The 21,060-nt window shown below is 37.4% G+C and overlaps 1 protein-coding gene and 1 long non-coding RNA gene across 2 annotated transcripts; both read right to left on the bottom strand.

Moving 5' to 3' along the window:
- Window positions 1–6,213: 6,213 nt before the first annotated feature.
- Window positions 6,214–9,562, bottom strand: LOC137038262 (uncharacterized). Its single transcript, XR_010897439.1, has 3 exons — window positions 8,647–9,562; window positions 8,101–8,208; window positions 6,214–7,264 (listed from the first exon to the last, which is right to left on the bottom strand). It is a non-coding gene; the product is annotated as an uncharacterized lncRNA (long non-coding RNA).
- Window positions 9,563–14,346: 4,784 nt separating this feature from the next.
- dmrta2 (DMRT-like family A2) lies at window positions 14,347–17,190 on the bottom strand. The gene is made up of 2 exons (XM_067414126.1): window positions 16,333–17,190; window positions 14,347–16,027 (listed from the first exon to the last, which is right to left on the bottom strand). Exons 1-2 carry the CDS (start codon window positions 16,793–16,795, stop codon window positions 15,168–15,170), a joined length of 1,323 nt encoding a protein of 440 aa, XP_067270227.1. The 5' UTR covers window positions 16,796–17,190; the 3' UTR covers window positions 14,347–15,167.
- Between the last annotated feature and the right edge of the window lie 3,870 nt (window positions 17,191–21,060).

Here is a 21,060-nt window from a genome sequence, read left to right as displayed (position 1 = left end):
TCTTCTCCTTGTATGAGCTGAAAGGGACGGTCAGGTCTTGGTAGATTTGCAGTGGTCTGGTACTTCTTCAATTTCAATATTATCGCTTGCACAGTGCTCCTTGGGATGTTTAAAGCTTGGGAAAACTTTTTGTATCCAAATCCGGCTTTAAACTTCTCCACAACAGTATCTCGGACCTGCCTGGTGTGTTCCTTGTTCTTCATGATGCTCTCTGCGCTTTAAACGGACCTCTGAGACTATCACAGTGCAGGTGCATTTATACGGAGACTTGATTACACACAGGTGGATTATATTTATCCACCATACCTAAATTAGTCATTTAGGTCAACAGTGGATCATTCAGAGATCCTCACTGAACTTCTGGAGAGAGTTTGCTGCACTGAAAGTAAAGGGGCCGAATAATTTTGAAAAACGTTTATAATTGTGTCCCACTTGTTGATTCGTCACACAAAAATACAGTTTTATATCTTTATGTTTGAAGCCTGAAATGTGGCAAAAGGTCGCAAAGTTCAAGGGGGCCGAATACTTTCGCAAGGCACTGTATCTGATAAAAATACGAAAAAACACATAAAAGTGCATATATGCTTTTTTAAAGTAAAAAGTGGACTATGAAATATTTTATACAGACATTCATATTTACATACCGTATGCACGAAACAACATTTCATCACACATCCTGCATTATTATCAGTACATTTTACAGAAGACCCTTTTTAATCGCCAATGTCACTTGATTTCAGCAGTTTGGATCGTGTGTTAAACTGCCAAACTGCTGAAATCACGTGATATTGGCGATCCGAATCTTTGATCGACTCACTGATTCATGGCCTTTTGAATCTTTATTTGAGGTTTGAAAACAAATGCCGAAGAGAAGACTGATGGTGAATAAAATCGTAGTTTTTGTTATTTTTGGACCAAAATGTATTTTCGATGCTTCAAGAGATTCTAATCAACCCACTGATGTCACATATGGACTACTTTGATGATGTTTTAATTTCCTTTCTGGACATGGACAGTACAGTGGGCATAGACTGCATATGCTTTGGGAATAAAATATAAAATATCTTAAACTGTGTTCTGAAGATGAACGGAGGTCTCACGGGTGTGGAACGACATTAGAGTGAGTCATTAATGACATCAATTTCATTTTTGGGTGAACTAACCCTTTAACATTATTTGAGAACATATACAGTTTGGAACTTTAAATATATATAGTCACCAAAATGCAATTGTGTAAAGCATCACAATTTATTTATTTATTTTTACAAATGCAGCAGCAAGTTTGTTTGTTTGTTTGTTTTTTGTTTTGGTTTTTTTTTTTTTGGGGGGGGGGGGTTGCAACATCAACAACAAAAGCATCCTTGTGCAACCTGTTGAAATTACAGCTGCATTATAAGACAATACTCTGCTCTATAATTCTAAAGCTCTATAGCAAGTGACTCTTATTTAATTTCTATGAACGTTCCAACTGGATTAAGGAAACACTGCCTCAGATATCTGAGCAGAATAGCCTGACCTTGTGTCCACTGCAGAAGACATGTGAACAGTTATGGTAAACGTCTGTGGTAAGACTGCCATCTAGTGTAAAAGACTGTCTAATACACAACCTAAAACTCTAGGCTCTTAGCAAGCTAACATTGACAGCCAAGCCAAATCGATATCACCGCTTGCTCAAATATATTCATTTTTAACAACACTGACTGTACCGTCAGAGGAACGTTGTGGTAAAATGCTACTCTGTGCTTTTTGAGACTGAACAAGACTGTGTGAATGGAGTCAACTTACTGATAAACAATACCAGTTACGCCTAATTAATTTGACAAGAGATTAATACACACTCAGACAACAAAAAACAAATGGCTGCCGCTCTCCGGGTCTACTTAACAAACAAAGAGCCAAGCAAATAATTCATGTGAGGGAACAGGTTTTACAAAGTCAATAGAGTGCAGGTGTAACAGAGCAATAACCCTGCGACACAAGCCCAAAGCCCTCCAGAGACAAACCAATAATGAACAAAAACAAAACACAAGAATTCATTACCCATTTTATCAATACGCTGATTCATAACCGTTCAAATCTTTAGTTGAGGATTGAAAACAAACGCGGAAGAGAAGACAATGCTAAATAAAGTTCTAGTTTTTGTTATTTTTGGACCAAAATGTATTTTCGATGCTTCACGAGATTCTAATTAACTAACTGATGTCACATATGGACTACTTTGATGTTTTTATTACTTTTCTGGACATGGACAGTATAGTGTGCATACACTTTCATTGGAGGAACAGAAAGCTTTCGGACTAAATATAAAATATCTTAAACTGTGTTCTGAAGATGAACGGAGGTCTTACAGGTGTCAATTAATTACATCAATTTCATTTTTGGGTGAACTAACCCTTTAACAGTCTAATCTATAAGACTACATCACGTAGTGGATGCATACACTCTGTCTGTGTGTGTGAGCCTGTGAGGAATATAATCTCAGATCACACATCACTAAAACAACAATTACGATATTATCGCAGACAATATATAATCACACACCCCTATTGGCCAGTGGCCACAGATCAGGCATTAGAATTAAAGGGGTACTTCAGCGCTAGAAAGATGAATCTGGGTTTCTACTGATACAAAGCCATATGCTAATCGCTGAAGAAACCCTTACTTAAATGTTGTCACATTACTGTCGAGTCCATATCGTAAAAGTCTTTTTGCAAAGCCTGCACTGAAATTGACTGCTTTACCCCAAGAGTCCACTGTGAAATGTACTGAATATAAATAAATAATGCTTAAAGGTGCACTATGCAGCTTTCCGTCCACTGGAGGGCGCCTATTCAAAACAAATGCGTAGTTTGATGACGCAAAGTGTGAGCGCAGCATCTTGGGAGATGTGGTCTTCTCATCACAGCCGGTGGAAAATAGGACTCGGGCAGAAATCATGTTCATGGATGCGGTTATTAACGTTACTGTAGTCTAAAGTAGAGCAGGACCGAGTGTTGTGGACCTGAGCACAGCTGCTGGAGCGATTGTTAAACAAATACCCGCCTCGCGAATACCGGGACTTTTATTATGACGGGACGAGACACATTCGCCGGGCGCCTGCACAGATCCGCTTTTCCGGTTATGATTTTGAGGTAATGTATCTCTGTTTATCATATAAGATACATTTAAGTGTGTTTAAAACGATGTTATGACTTTACTCCGTGCGTTCACTTGTTCACACTGCTAAGAGTAAAGCGCTCCTGCCAAATAAAAGCCTAAACCGAGGGTAACGCAGATATGACGCAATTGACAGGCGACTCCCTCAAATGCAATGCTGAAACGTCCCTGTCCTTAGTTAAAATAGCAATTTTCGCACAATTTACAAATAGTTGGAAACTTTTGGGATATAGATACTCAACTGAATAAAATATATAACACCGGCCTAGTGGTTTTTGGATATTTTACTGCAAAAATTCTACATAGTGCACCTTTAACCAAGACATTCACATTGTTGCAAAGAAATGACCACATTCCTGGCATTAGGAATCATCCTTTGGAAGGTAATGTTATTTTTAGTCTAGTCATCCTCTATCACTCTTCTCTCCTCATCATCTCACTAACACGCCAGTGGGCGGGGCCAAAATTGCAATGATGAAGTAGGTGTTGGCTGTGTTCGAAATCGCCCCCTATACTCTCATGCACTATTCCCTACATTACTCTACTAGGATAGTCCACTTGAAGGAGTGAAAACGAATCTATTCGAAAGATGCGTTTATCAATCATTTTTACTAGAAAGATTGTACTGTCACACAAAAAAAAAAATCTTAATTATTCCAAACTTTTGACCACCATTGTATAAGGGATATTACAGCACCAAATACAATAACTTAAGATCTCAGAGCACAAGTAGCCGCCAGGTTATGTCATAGCTGTGTTCAAAGAATTGCCACTGGGGATATTTTTTTTCTTCTATCTCATTCCAACAATACAATGCATGCTTCTCCTCCAGCAATGTCTGGTTTCTGGTTACCGCACTCCCAAACAGTTTCACTCTTATTCACTAAGGAACTAATTGTACTGCATTAAAAACATTTTCAAACTGGAAAATTATAGCTGTTACCTATTAAATCAAGTTCTCTCTTGAATAATTACATCACATTACCTCTGCATTTAAAAACACTCACCTCAGAGACAGCAAAGGCAGATATCACACAGCTAGAGGTCACTACACTTTGTCTGTAGATGCATCAAATCCATAATTAGGCCTAGAAAAAATGGGATCAAATATATCAAACATTAGATAACTAATGCAAGATTAACAACATTTTAAATATTTGTGGCATTTTTGATGGCATTTTTGCAACAAATCCAAGTCAGGGTTGTTGTCGTTAACTAAAACTTTAACAAAAGTTTAGACAAAATCATAACCCTTAGACAAAAATAAAATATAAAATAAGATATTGTGTTTTATGTTGAGTATAATATTTGATACATCAAACTTATATGGTCCATAGATAATATGGAACAGGCCCACCAGATGGTGCTGCAGATCAGTGCCATTGCAAAGACTGATACAAATTCAGTAAAATGTTTTATAAATGATACAACAGAAGGAAACAAGACGTATGTTATAAGATAAATTATCAAACTAACTTTTGTTCATAGATGCTCTATATTTAACCTGTCACTTTATATCCTCCCCTATTATATTCACAGAGAAATTGTTAGACAGAAGATGCAAAAACAAACAAAAACAAAAAAAAAAAAACAGAATAATGCTAGTTATTCCTATTGTAACTGTTATTTTATGAATTACGAGATAATGTAGGGGAGCAGGGGCGAAAGTACCAGAGTCCTGCTGCGTGAAGCTAAAGTGGGTTTAGAGTTGACCGATCCATTTAAATCCCGGTTCAACGAGCTCACACCGATCGGTATAAACTTTCACTGTCAACTCACGTAAATCCACAGTGGCGATTAACTCCGAACCGAAGCGCGTGAACCCGCGTGACGCAATTTACTTATCTGCTAAATATCATTTTGAACAAAATAAATATCATCAAATGAAATGCATTTACAAGGCAGGAGTAAAGAACACTGCTGCAGCTAAAGATTGAGAAAGGCAGTTGAAATAAAATAAATCTGACTATATCAAAGCAAAGGAATCAAACAGGCCATTGGCTTAATCAATTTAAAAGCGTTTATATTAAAGCTCATTAAATATAATTACAAATTATATTAATAGTAAATTAATATAATTATATTAATATATTGTATTAGTTATAGGCTACATAGTTTAGACACAATTTATAGTATAATATAAATATAATATATTATACTAATGTATTAGTATAATCTATAACATAATGTATTAGTTATAGGCTACATAGTTTAGACACAATTTATAGTATGATATAAATATAATAAATAATTATCAGCAAAATATGGGCAATTTTGTCTCTAAATTACTTTCACTCTAAACTGCTTTAATTTTGAGTGAGAGATACAGGGGAGATGCGTTATTGCATCAGATACATGTCACTTTACTCACAGCTGATCTCTAACTTAGAATAAAGCCTGCTCTGGAGCAGGTTAGCATTGTAGCGTAAATTACCAAACCTGATAAAAAACAATCCACCTTGAGCCCGAAAAACGTCCCGGTTACGTATGTAACCGTGGTTCCCTGAGTAGGGAACAAGACCATTGCTATGGTAAACACCTTCAGTGTGACTGAACTGATTGTACCGCCCTTATATCGGTACAATGTCTGAAGCCCTTATACCATCATGCCATCTTATTGAGAAGGGGTTCAGCGAAAAATCGGCAGCTGGCAGCAGGAAGTTGCTGCCAATGGCAGCCGACAGTACCTGCCACTAAAACCGGACGTCGGCTGCCGTTTACTACCAGAAGTAGGCGGTACCTGTCGCTTTTAGCCACCGGAAGCAAGGCAAATATAGAACGAGTGATTTAATGAATAACAGTCTTATCATAATTGTGATTTTAAATGATTACATTTTACTAAAGTAGATAGGCTAGCTGACTTTTTATAAACAAAATATAGGTATATCATATATGTACATATGTTGAATTTGGTAGGTTGTTAGAAAAAAAAACAAAGTGTGATGAGTTTTAAACACATCCCACAAATTGATTCATGATGTAATTCAGAAACACTGAGCTGGTCACAAAATGTTAACTATGTTTTATTGAGAGTGAATTTAAGAGTGGAACTATAAAGACAGAATAAATAAAGAATCACTTCTCCAGCAACTGGCACACGTCACTTCAGAAACCTGGTTGTGAGTGTTTTTCAGATCTAATCACTTTTATTGTCACATTAGCAACAGCACATGCACTGTGGTAAGCGAAAGTCTGAGAGCAGTGCAGAATACAATTGGACATACTTAACAGGTAACAATACACATTATACACAATAAATAATGTACATATTATACACACAATGCATAATAAGATGAATGAATGAGGCACATAGTGGTTTCATATGAACTGATGTACACCCAAAGTGCTTTACAACCATGTCAGGGGTCTCTCCTCAACCACCACTAGTGTTCAGCATCCAATTATACACATTATACAGTTACAGAGGTACAGCGGGTTGATAAGTAGGTGATGGCAGAATTGATGGTGTTAAAAGTGCAGTGCATAATACATTAGGTTCACTTTTGGTTGAAATTGTGTAAAGTGTGGAGTCTAAAGTGCAGTGTATGGCATAGCATAGAGTGGGGTTGTAAGGCACATCAGTTTGGGTTGTTTAGCATCCTGATAGCCTAAAAGAAACCATTCCTCAGTCAGCTTGTGTGGGACTGGTGCTGCAGAGAGAGCAGTCCGTGGCTCGGGTGGCAGGAGTCACTGATGATCCTCTGGGCTTTATACACCGTCTGGACGGAGGGAAGCTCAACTCCTACAATGTGGTTTGAAGGTCACCTGCAGTGCAGTTTATCTACCAAGTGTTCTTGATGCTCTCCACAGTGCAGATGCAGAATGGTCTAAGGATGCTGGGGTTCATTCCAAACTTCCTCAGGCACCTGAGGTATAAGAGAGGTGCTGATGTGCTTATGTGTGCGGCTGTGCGCAAACCATGTGAGATCTTTAGTTATGTGAACTTAAAGCTGTTGACCTGCTCCCTACAGGCGTAAAAGGTGACAGGGTGTGTTCTCTGTCCTTTCCCCTGAAATCCACCACCAGCTGATGTTGAGTTAGAGATGGTTCTCCTGGCACCAGTGTGTTTCTTGAAGCATCTCTCTCCATTTTCCTCTTCCAGTGTAGCCTAGAGGAGTCATAAGAAAACTGTGACACGAGATTCACATGACCTTATTAACAGTAGTATACATACATGCACATCCATGTGAATACTATTCTTATTGCATTTTGCAATCAAATACCTATTAAACCGTTATCGCCAGATAAGCAGTGTTTAAAGGCTGCATCCTCCGGCGGTCGCATCTGAAGCCTGCATACGTCATAAGGCCGTCTCATTTAAAATAAAAGTGAGTAGGACACTCCAAATGCGACCTTCGAACGAGTCCTTCTTTCACAGGAATTTGGAGTGTGCATGAGCTCTATCCTTCACAGCTGGAATAACCCACATTTCTTTGCGTCGCCGTTAACAACCGTCATTTTTTTTATTTTATGAAAAGACGGCACCTCGCCAGATATACATGCAAGTGTTGATGTGGTGTTTAAATGCAATTAGTTCAAGCGTGTTTTTTTTTTTTTAAGCTCGATTACCTCAAACAGATAGTTTTGGTAAACAGGATTACAACTGTTTAGTGCTTGTTTAAACGTTTAGAACAGTACATTGCTGACAAGATAGGAAACATTTCATAGTCATTTTCAAGTTATAAATAATTTTTCATTCATATAACTGGCGTGAGAGCGCAAAGAGGCTGAACGTGTTGACATAGCAGCGTGATACTTCCTGCCTGTGTGTCCTACGAAGGACATCTCAATTCTGATTGAGGACACTCTGTATACTGGATCCTACACAGGACGGAGCCTTCGAAATTAAACTAAATGAGACACAGCTACTGTCTACAGGTCTCTGATTCTTTTTGGTCGACAAATGTAGCCTCGGAAATGAGACAGCTCCTGATAAAAACTCACCTGCCTGTACTTGCTAACCCTGAAGACGCTGGTTCAGGTGTAGTTGATCAGGGTTGGAGCTGAACTCTGCAGGACTGTGACCGAAACTGCACATCTCTGCTCCAAGGCCTGAAATGGAGAGGTCATATAAGGGAGACATTCAAAATGTTTACCTGTTGGTTTGCCTCCAGGAACAGAGTTGAGAAACACTGGTCTAACCAGCAAATGTGTGCTTTCACAAGAATGAGTTCCCACCAGATTTTGTAATGCAAACATACAAGACCCAAGTTTACAAAAGCAGGATCACAGCACCTCAATGAGCACATCAAGTAGCATTTCTCTGGCAACAATGAGGCATACAAAACTAACAAAAATGAATGACATTGTCATTAAACACTATTATTTTCTAAACATCACTACTTACAGTTACTTTCCTTAATACAGAATGCACATCCTATGGGTGCAGTTAGTACTTAAGAAAAACATTTATTCTGTATTTTATTCAGAAAGATACTGTATACGGGGGAAACACTTGAAATTAGCCCGTCACACTGAATGTGCTGTTACCTTGTCTGTTGTTTCGTCTGCATCAAATATGCCCTGTGTGTTCCTAGAAAATATTATTTGGTTATTACTAATATTCCAAAATTTAAGTCAAAAATATCTTGAACTCACATAATCTATTCCTTCACTTCTTTATTACTGACACCAGCAGATTCACTGGTAGGAGTCATGCTGAAGCACAGTAGATACATTCAAAATGACATTTAAAACGTCCCAAAATACTTTTGATAAATAATTACAAAATGTATTATGCTTAGTAAAGTCAAACCCCCAGTCCAGCGCAATATTCAGTGTAGTAGTGTTTTTTCCCCCACATTCTTATAACAATTATGAATATAAATCAAACTAAAGATTTGAAAACACCTAAATAAGGAATATCCCATTGTTTAACAAATGATTAAACATGTCCATCATTAATGTTGTGTTAGAAAAGCCTGCTCTTTTACTTACATTTCTTACCATAAACATACATATTCCACAGTCTCCAGTGTTGACTCTTCTGTTTTGACAAGTTAATGTTTGAAAGACAATACTGCGGCCGGTGATGCTAATTAAATGTAAAATACAAGACGCAGCTCTTTAAACAATTAACTCAGGTATGTCGTTCTCTGATTTTAAAGTTAACTAACCTAACGATTTTTCGCGAATGCCAGGTGTTATTTATTTATGATGCCTATCAATTTACTCATTCGAGCTCTGCCGACATCATCGCTGTTTACATTACACGCTGCAGTCACCGGTCATCATCTGATTGGTTGTTGTCACTCTATGGGGGCTAGTGATTGGAGATCGAGAAGTGGCAGGTGCCGCCTACTTTGGCAGGTTGCCTGGCTGCCAACGACTGTCTTCCGGCTGCCAACGACTGTCTTCCGGCTGCCATCGGCAGGTACTTCCTGCTGCCAGCTGTCGATTTTTTTTCTGAACCCCTGCTGATCTTATTGGCTAGTAGCGCTTAGCACCGCCCTGAGAATACGGCATATATGCTTCATATCAACATGCTACATGCTATTTCATCAGATTTCCAATACAAAGGAAGCTACTTATCAAAAAGTAAGGGAATGGCTGGCGTCACAGCATCTTGTTCTCTACTTAGGAAACCAAGACCTTTCCTAATAGGTTCACTCAATGCTGCGAGGCGTCACTATGGGAAGCTGGAAGACTGGGGAAAGCGTCTGCTCAAGCAGATAAAACCTGAGAGCCAGAACCTAATAATTAAAAATATACTTATTTTTGAGTGTGACAATAAACACATCGCTAAATATAGCTATACAGCATAGTTCAAAACAAAATAATAAAGAATATTTTCTGAGCATTGACTCTCAGTCATTATTCACTCTTTTCTTGTGGTTTCACAAAATAATTCATAAAAATATAGAATATAATAGCATAGTTCTAATAGGGGCTCATTGTAGCATGGTTACAACACACCCATCTGCTCAAATGGGATTTAAACCGCATCTTGTGTATTCTGCTGGTTACATCAGCATTGAAGCACGATCTCAACTGTTAAATAACAGAAGATTCAAATAATATCCAATTTGTGTTATTTTAAATAAAAACAAAAAAACAAGCTGAAAAATAAACTTAAGAGATTTACTTAAATAAATGTTAAGTGATATCTTCCGAAGATTATTTAATATTGGCAAAAATAATTATCTAAATAATGTTGATATGGCATCTAGTATACTATACACAAAGTTTCATCATCCTGGAATTATGTGTGAAAAGCCCTGCGCTCCCCTACTCATAGCGACAGCTCACAGCATTGAGTAAATCTATGAAAGGGAACTAGAGTTTGCTAGCCTGACCAAGCCAGACCCACATCAAGATGTTTGGTCTGGGAACTTACCATTGACAGGGCTCAATCCGAGGGGTGGGACAAACGGTTGTCTTTCAAACTTCCTCTGCACACAATTGGATAGCGCTACAACCAACAAGAGCAACGTGAAGCGGTTGATAGATTAAACTAATGCAGGTAGTCTTGTGATAGGTTAAACAAGCCAATCAAAATTTAGCAGTCTCATCTCTGATTGTGTTGAGCAAGTGAGCCGTTGAGCAGTCAGAGCGGGTATCGGAGCGCAAGCAAACAAGACATTGCACATGCAAAAGAGGACGTCGGCGCACATCCAAATAAGCTTATTTTAAATGCAAAATTGATTTTCATAATTCGCTCTAAATACTTTATTTGTGAGATGAACATTTCTCAGCAAAACGTCAAATGCGTGCAAAATGCCCTTTTGCACGCTCAAAATCTGAGCGCACAGAATTGTGGCAGAATAGTAATCTCATAAAGCCCCGCCCACCGACTCTATACACGATGTAATTGGCCCGACCAGAGTTTGGCGTTTACAGCTCAGAAGTGTATTGAGAGTTGCTAGACGACACTCGTGGGCAGATTTGATTTGCTGCCTCTAGGGTACGACTAGATTTCTAGGCTAAGAGTTTGCTTAAACTAATCTCAAATTTACCTGGGTGGCAAATGAAACCGGATTCTATCTAAGGAGACTTTGCAGGTGAAAAAAACTAATTACATCTAAGTTACAAATATTTCAGCTACAATTCTACTATTACTATGACTGTTGTTTTTAAAAATACTTTATTTGCAGTAAAAAATGTTTTGTCTTTAAATGTGTTTGTGTTAGTGTGCATAAGTAGCAGTTATGTCAAAAAGTAATGTGGTTACATAATGCATATTACTTGCACTTTATGTTGCTTTACTCATTACATCAAAAAAGTAATCTGATTACATAATGCATACTTAAACTTTATGTTACTTTATTAATTACATCAATGCATGTTACTGTTGCTGATACCCCCACTAGGTACTTATTTCAGATGAGACTGAAAACTCCTGACCACTAGTTTTTCCACAGTCTGAAAGCATCAACAGATCAAATGTAGATTTCAGTCTTAGATTTTCTCATAGGAAAGCTAAATTTGTCCATTTTGAACATTATCAGAATTAATAGCCTAAGTGTAAATGTAGGCAACTCTGGCAGACTATAAGCGTTCTCTACATCTGAGTTGGAGGCCTGCCTTCACTGGTCGTAGAGAACGATCATGTTCTATCCGATACATATGTTCAACTTGAATGAAGTTTTTCTCTGTCTGCTTTTTGAACGGGAACAAACTCTATTTCGTTTGGAATAATTGAATATATTTGTTTTTTTGTATATTTAAATGTTTTACATAATATTATTCATTGGTTTTAATGAATAGCCTACATGCCGTATTGCTATGCTATTAGCCTACTGTAGCCTATTATGTTTAATACAGTCTACTCCAAAATACAATCAAAATCTTCTTAGCGTGCCAAAATTAGTCGGTAGCGTAACGTTACCGCATTGAGTCTCCAACCAGAAAGTTAAACAACCGTGTGTCTAGTCACTTGGTAGACTCTAATCAAATCAGTGTTTTAGAACAACATGAGAAAGTCTCGCCAAGTGGTTGTTTACCAACTTTTATTTACTCCTAAAACGAAAACCGCTAGTCTAAAAGTCCATAAAAAATTCATAGACAGTAAAAGAATGAACGCGGGAACTCGTGGTGAAAATGTCTTCCGGTTTGGCCTATAAATTGACGTCATAACCGAACAGCTGTTTTCCTGTTTTGCTCACTACCTCTGTTGTTCATACATTTCACCACAAGGTGGAGATATTCTCAAAGACAAAGCTATTCAGCGATTCACCTGTGAATCCACTGACCGTCTCCGTTTATTTCCACATTCTACCATAAGAGGGAGACATAGCTAGGCCTACTCTTCCAGTGAAGGTTAGAATTTTAACATGATGGCAACATTTTGAAACAATAACAAGATGAGGGAATTTCACAATGATTGTCAATAGTGTTATTTGTATCGGTGTTTTAAATCACTTTTTGAATGAATGCATGTTCATTTTATTCCAGATTAGAATATATATATATATATATATATATATATATATATATATATATATATATATATATATATATATATATATATATATATATATATATATATATATATATATATATATATATATGCCTACTATATTTTTAGAAGTAGCCCTTAATATACAGCAAGATCCATTAATACTCCGTTGCATCAATTAAGGACAATATTAAACGATAAGAAAAATAATAGTCTAAAACTCCCTGTTCTGTTAACATTCCTGTCTGAATAAGAGTCAATTTAAAATGAAACCAAATTAGACAAATAGCATTCAGGTTTTTTTTGTGCAGTAATTCAAACTAGATTCAAATGGCATTTTTCCATGTATGTAGCATTATAAAAAATAAAAAATAAATAAAAAAAGCAAAAATTACCACACTGTAAAAATGTTTTGTTAGTTTTTGTTGGTTTAACTTAAAAAAGTAAGTTAACCTGGTTGCCTTAAAATTTTGAGTTTATTGAAATTAAAAATTTGAGTTGATACAATGAAGGAAATGTATTTAATAAATAGAAACTCAAAATATTATTGTATCTTAACCACATAAAAAAGATAAATCATGAAAATAGCACTATTTGGCATGTTTCACTGCGTCATCAGAAATAAAACACACACAATTACCCAATATGCTTAGAAAATCTTTTAATAATATTTCAATAAAAGTTGTTGAATCTCAAAAAAAAAAAAAAAAAAAAAAAAAACATTGTATTAACTCAACTTCAATGAACTCAATTTTTTTAGGCAACCAGGTAACTTTTTTTCTAAATATGTTTTTACAGTGCACAGGTTTTGAATGCATTTTAGCACATTCTATATATATTACGCTTTTTTATTTAGATAAAATGTGCTGCACTTGATCGATGAAAGGCATTATTTTGTCTACGACCTTAAAAATAAACAACAAATGTGTATAATTTAGACTATTATTTCTTACAATTATGTTTCATTCGTTTCACAATGTCTTCCAAAATTCAGTAGGCTAATTATAAAATAAATAAAAACACTAAATTTTATTCACAAAACTAAATTCAGTCGGAAAAAGCAATGTGGTCAGACAGAGGAGTGTATCTCAAATTTATTGAAACAGTTATTTAGGCTAGGCTAAATATTAAACAGACCGAGAGAAGGGCATGTGTTTTCACGCACCTCATCAAATGTGCATTATGAACATCGGAGTGCTCAGTTTCTCCGTTAAATGAAGGCACACTGTCAATCCGACACTGCTGTTTACACTGTTTTATCTGCGGGGAGAAAGTAAACACTTGAGCTCTGGCGAGGGGGATTACGTCTCCATGGCTTCGCGCTTTATAATGCAGCGATATATACTCTCCGCGTGCACGCGAAATACAGTGGACTCCTGCTTTGAGACTGTCTCTGTTTAGAGGCTTTCCAAATCTTTTAAAAGTAGAGCTGAAAATATCATCTCTCTATAGCTCACTGCCGATACGACTGAATAAGAAAAAAAACTTGACATATTGTTTTGAAATATTAATAACAAAATGTAAAATATTTAGCAATTGCTTTTATAAAATATAGCTACCTAGCCTATTTATAAAGTAATCTAAAAGTTTAGTAAAATACATTATTTGTTGTCTATTATTAATTTGATTAAACATTACTATTGTTAATGTTAAAAAGTTGATATATTTTATTATTATTATTATTATTATTATTATTATTATTATTATTATTATTATTATTATTATTAAAGTTGGTTAGCTATATAAATGTGATTTTAAATAATTTAATACACAAAACAAGCAAAACATAAGAATAAAATAACATTTATTTTTTGCAAAATTTACACAGAGAAATGTACACGTCGCAACGCAGCAATTTCATTCAACAAACAATCGTTTTACATCTTTTTTTAGATCCCTTTTGATGTTGTTGAGAAAATGACTTTGACAAATATGACTTTATCATCAAGATATGCAATATGCTACATTATTTCGTCGTGTAACACAATATATCAATCACGAAGGGAACACAAATGTCTACTTGAGCCAGTAACCATATTGAATCCAAAAGAACTTGTGTTCTGTTGAATGAACATGGCACGATTTTACAGACACTGAGCAGAAAAAAGATGGAATATTAGACGTTCCACAATAACAATAATGCTATAGAATAGTCCCTTTTTTTCAAATGATGAAGCAAATTATTCTAGGAATTGCACTATTATCACACGGGGGCTTAATCCGTTTGGTAAATAATCTAAATGGATTGTAACAAACGTGAAGTATTTTAAAATACACAATTTACATTACTTGAAAATACTATGGTTACTCTGCTAAAGGTCTAAAATAATTCACCACCGGCTAATTTTGCGCTGAGGCAGTGTCAGTAACGCCATCCCGCAGTAAGATGGGTAAAAAAAAACTACTTTAACCTTTACATGTAACCATTTTCTTTTTTGATTAATCACAAACTTCAAAGAAGCCACGACCACCAAACACATTTTTTCCTGGTGATTAAACTAGACATATTTTATATACAGAAACACAAGGCCCCGATTATGTAAGGGGGAGGAATCTTCAGGCCTGGAAGTCTTAAAAGACATGAAACACTTTTGTCTACATTTGGAAAACACAATCACTGTTTCTCTGGAGTGTTGTTGACCAGAGGACCGTACAGTCCATTGGCGTAGCTCTGATCTTTATGCAATAGAGTCCTGTCTCTGATTAAGTCACTGAAGGCATAGTCCATTGGCGGCCTGAAGCCCAGTGTTGGCATCAGACCTGTGGTGGAGTATGGTGTCATGAAGGCCAGGCCTCTGCTGTGAGCCGAATATGCCAGCCGGAGTGGGTTCAGGCCCAAATGTGTACTGAGAGGATACGCGCTCGGGTCGGAACCAAAGTGTGGCGCGTTGGGCTGCAGAGGAGAGAAGGCTGATCTATTGCTGAGCGTCATGGTCCCGGGTAGCACAGGCCGCGGGGTGGAGGACATGTGTGGCTGTGCGCTCTGCAGCATCCGCTCCGCCGTCCAGGACTCATCTGGGCCCTTGGCTTGGCCGCTGTTGTTGAGGATTTGCTCTATGGCCTGCACCACATCTTTGCCGCATCCTTGAAGCACAAGCTCCAGGACGCTCCGCTTGTGGTTGGGGAAAACCCTCGTTAGGATGTCGATGGCGTTCATCTGTCGCGAAGCTGCTGTGGAGGAGGGCGAGGGCTCCTGCTCGTCTTTATCCGTCTCCGAGCCGGAGTCTGAGCCCAGCGGACTGATGGAGCCTGGCGTCTCATCGCCGTCTTTTAATTGTTTGGGTATCGGGGAACTCACGATGGACTCTCGGTCACCGTTTTCCGAACCCGAGCCGTGACGCATATCTGGAGACGACATTCCTGGAACGGATTCGGTGTCTGTAGATACGGATTTTCCAGCAGCTTGCTGCGAGGTCAACGATCCTGATAAATGTGTCTTGGGGAATAACTCAAACTTTTGGATGTTTGATTCTCCTGGAATAGATTGACGCAGGTCAATAATTGCCATATGATGCTTTTTTTCTTGGATTGTAAAATTAAATGACTATTTATGAAAGAAATAGGACATGCTAAATATGCCATTATTTATACAAATCAATTGCAATAGTATGTTCATAAGTTGGATAGGTTATTTAGAATGTTTTGATGTTTCATTAAAGGTTCTTCAGATCAACACATTTTGTTCGCAAACATTATTTTCTAGAGATACATAAATTGTAAAGGGAACCTTTATTTTAAATTATGTATATATGCATACAAGTATCCTTGTATCCACTTACCAGAGTTGGTTTCGTTGTTAACTTGGCCAAAGACCTCATAATTTTGACGGGGAGGTATGATGCCGTTGGCAGCGGCCAGGGCTAGACCCTCTGCTGTGCCGTAGAGCAGCTGAAGTTCTCTCGCCTCGTTCTCCTCCTGCGCCTGCTGTCTGCGGAGCGCAACCTGTGCGGCCATGACGCGCTGTCTCTCAGCGATCAGAGTGCATTTGGCACACATGCAGTCCTTCCATCTGCAGTAGCGCTTATGCCCCTTCAGCGCAGACACCACCCCGTGATTCCTGCACCGGGCGCACTTGGGCGTTCTTGGGTACTTCTCCGTAGCGCGAAGCAACAGCGGCGGGCCCCTTAACAGGTTACTGGCCATGGAAACCGGTATGGAGGCGGCAGCGGCCGCAGCAGCGGCGCCCGGATGAACCTGCGACCCTGCCTGGGAGACGGGTGGCATCTCTGGACGAAGATCCATATTCTCCGTATCAACAAACAGCCGATCGATAGGTTAAAATACGTGCGCAACCGACGTCTTCGATCGGAGATGTTTCATAAGCATTGGGCAGAATCGATACACGGCGAATTTCTTCAGCTCAGCACTTGACGAAGAACACAGCCCGAATGCCAACGTCCAAGAAGAGACCAGAAAACAGGCTACTTGCGATTGCTTATGAAAGTCCAGTGAGATCTTCAACTTGTTGCGCGCAGTCCACAAGCAGCTCAAATAAACAGTTTCTTTTAGAAATTGAACTTTCGTTTAACAAAAATAAAATCAATTTTTAAAACACAAAAATCCATCGAATGCGATGCGAAACTAACTTTAAACTCAATGATGAGCCGACAGTCTGAGAGAGCAGAGCTTGCTGCTGGAGCCAGTGTGAGACACTAACTTCCTCGAGAGATCTTCAGTGGATACAGATCCCTCTCGATCTATTGTTGCGCCCACGTTTTCATTAGACAAATTTGACAACAATGTGGCGCCTGTCATTGGCCAAAGGGGGAAGGAGCGATCTGATTGGCTTGTCTCTTTTTCAACTGTGTCCACCTGCGGTCTTTTCTCAAATAACAAGCATCACGCAGAGCTAAAACATAAAACTTTTATCATAAGAAATTATTTACTAAAATACAGGCAATGGATCCTGTAAGATAATTGACTACTGCTACTCTAGCTTATATATTCTTTAAACGCATCGTTGAACGATTTGGAATTATTAACTTGCCATTTACTCAATATAGCTATCGGTCAAAAACTGGATTATCCAGACTTCGACTATCAAACTAATTATTATTTTCTTCTTTACGCGTAAATTTTAGCCTAAATACGTAACATTTTTTTAACTTTTGAAAAACAAGATTTTGTTCTAAAGGTTTCCTGTGAAGAACCAATGACGTCAATATCGATAAACGCAAACGGTAAGTTGTCCAGCTAGATTAAAGGACAATTCGTTGTTTGTAATTGTTTACTGTAAACATTGTTTCGTCGTCTGAAAATCATATTCATGTGTAGCATTAATTTAGAACTTACCCCGAATGAAACAAGCTATGTTCAATGTGCTTTTAATTTCTCATTGATTTAAACAGGACATGGTGATGTTTGATTGTAACCTAATTATGTGAGCTAAATTAAATTAACACTATTTATATGCACCGCTCAAGTCTCGCATGGTTTAACGCGATATAGCTGTGTAAGTCTATTCTTTGGAAGACTATCACTTATGTTTCTTTGTATTAGGCTATGTGGAACATCTACATAATTAAAACACTATATTTGTACATGGCATCGTATTGTTTATTGTAATCTTTGTTCTTGTTGCTTGTTTTGATGTGGCTCGAACATATTTCATATATCTTATGTCAATTTGATTATTTTTCAACGCTCTGTTTTCATATTTTTAAAAGTCTACCGATTTATCAAAATACGAACACCAACAGAAAGTGAGATTAGTAGGCTAGTAGTAGCCATTAATATTGTTATTGTTAAATTATTACAGAATTAGACGTCATTTTATTGTATGATTCGAAAGCGAGGATTAGCTATTATTGTCAAACTAAACAGTTTTTAAAATGACAATGAGATTCTTTTAGCTGATGTTTGTGTTTTAATTTTTCTAATCGTACATAGTGTTTTTAAACAATAAACAATGCATAGTCCTCCAATATTTTAAGATTATTTTGTCATAATTCAAAAACGCTTTATAAGGTATTTTTGTGCACTTTAAAAGTGAAATAAGCACTGAATATTTCTTACTGAATTTGTTCTTATATTCATTTTACGCGCTAATTTTACACTGTTAAATTTCCTTTAAAATATAAAAACACTGTTAAAAAAATAAATGCTGTTCGCTCATATCTAAAAGCCACAGACTAACAGCTGAATAGTATTCCTTTTTCGTTCTGAATAATACAAATCGCGCTTTTTCAAAGAATTTAAAGCAGCTTTTGTCATCTCTCTCTCTCTCTATCTGGTACCTGGACTTTGAATTTCACACACACTTCGATAAAATGATGTGGGCCTGCACTGTTTCCCTGTCGCTCGGTTTCCTATTGTTTACACACTCAATCACAGTAAGCAAATGCCATCTGTCCCCCCGCCGCTCTCATCTGCACCTTTAATTACCCAACCAGCACACTAATAGAGATGATATTAAACTAAAGCTTTTTGACATTCAAAGTCATTATCTCGGCAGCGATCTCACGCGACTGAAAATAGACATCCCGAGATCATTACAAAACCGCAAGCAGGCGTTGATTGTTCATAAACTGAGAGATGATGAAAGCACAACTCTCAACAACTGTGATCTTTGACAGATATGAGCAATAAAAGCAATAGAGCAATGCTAGTCACAACTCTCGGAATGCAACTAAATGCAAAACGTTTAAGGTAGAATGAGGAATACCAACAAATGCATTTTAAATAGCAAAATCTTAATATTTGAGATTTGAGAAGTTCTTGGAGAAAAAAAAAGTCAAGCCAATACACTGATCTGAACAACTAATCTAAACTTTTAAAATCTCAGAACAACCACAGAGCCAACTTTGATAGGAAAAGGGGTTCTTCTCTAAGTCCAAGAGGCATTGAAAACCCCTTTATTTTTAAGATTGTAGGCTACATTTACTAATTATGTTCGTACAGAACCTATATACCTATTTTATGCAGTTTAAATAATGAATCCGTCCCTCTACACACTTTTACTACTTGGAAAAAGAAAACCTCTCCATTGAATGGGCGTCTCTGTGAATTCCAATTAAATGCCCCCGGGCAATTAAAACTGACTGTGGGCACTTAGGAAATTCAACATTCTTTCAACAGTTCATCAGACCTATGCATCAAAAACCCATACAAGGCTTTCACTCCCTTTAGAATCCGCACCGCTGACTGAGTTTTACACCTTTTTAAAGCGGCACAAAAGAGATGCTTGACCCGACATATGTAACAGCATGTCTCTGTTCCTCCAGTACCCCGGAGCGCTATTGTAAGGATCTTTCTCTCCGCTGATACCCGGCCGGAGCGCGGCTGGACCCGAACTGCCTCCCCGAGGAACTCCTGCTGGAATGGTTTGAGTGCGCAGAGCGCAGCAGAGGTTAGAGTAGCAGATAAAAAGGGGAATGAGGGTGCCGAGCGCGCGGGTTTTTAGAAAAACCAGTGTATTTACACGCTTCATCTCGTCTCCAAGTCCTCATTAGGTTGTTAACCTCTTGTTCACATGAAAAGCTGCCGCGCCGCGCAGGACCCTTGAGCGCAGCAATGGCATTCCCCTAAAGGCACAGAACAAAGCGCTTAAAATAACTGCGTTAAAATAAGCTTTTATTGGCTTACTCTGATGGACGCTCGATGCGGCTTGTTTTATTTAAAAAAAATAAAAATAATTTTAAGTCATTAATTATAGCCTATGAGTAGGTTATTCATTTTGTAGCGTACTTATTTTAATCAACGCACAACCAGGCGTAGTCCTACTATTTATTATTTGGTGCATTTTTATTAAACTAATTAGCCTCGTGGAAGACGCCGCCTAATTAATTTACGAAAAAATGGTTACACTTTATTTCAAGTTGTCTTTGTTACACTGTAATTATATATTCAAGTAATGAGTAATATTACTACATGTAGGCTACTTACTATGGTTAGGATTAGGGGTTAGTTGCATGTAATTATGCACAATTTATAGTTATTATTATAGGCTAGTAACTAATATGTAACAATGACAGTGAATATAGGCTAGTGTTACCAAAAAAAAAATTATGATTTATCAAACATTTTTTCGTTGTCAAATCGACTTCAGATAACATCATATTTTTATAGGCTAATTCAAAATCCAATATAATTTATTGTATTAACGCAATTCTTTAACTTAACCAGGTTACCTACTTTTTAAAAGTTAAACCAACAAATTTTTAATTTAATTGTTTGTTTGTTTTTACAGTGCATGGGTAAAATATAGTCTACACTATTTAGTCTACTATAATATTCTGGTCTTTTTTGTTTGTTGTTGCTGTTGTTGTTGTTCAAACCGAAATTTGTAAATCTTTAAAATGAGAAATGGTGTCCTTCAAGGAGGACACTTATATCAAGGTGTCCTAATGTAACAGACCATTTTAGAAATTAAAAAAACAACTTATTACTGTAATCTTACTGTATAGACGCACTTCCACTTTTTACACCAATGATGCAATGACAGATGAAATGATGCGAGTGTGTGTTCAGGCAGCAGCCAATTAAAACGCGGCCTCCATCCATCCACA

This window comes from Pseudorasbora parva, chromosome 13 (assembly GCF_024679245.1).
Source record: "Pseudorasbora parva isolate DD20220531a chromosome 13, ASM2467924v1, whole genome shotgun sequence".
Taxonomy (NCBI): Eukaryota; Metazoa; Chordata; class Actinopteri; order Cypriniformes; family Gobionidae; genus Pseudorasbora; species Pseudorasbora parva.
This window is presented reverse-complemented; position numbering and strand designations above follow the sequence as displayed.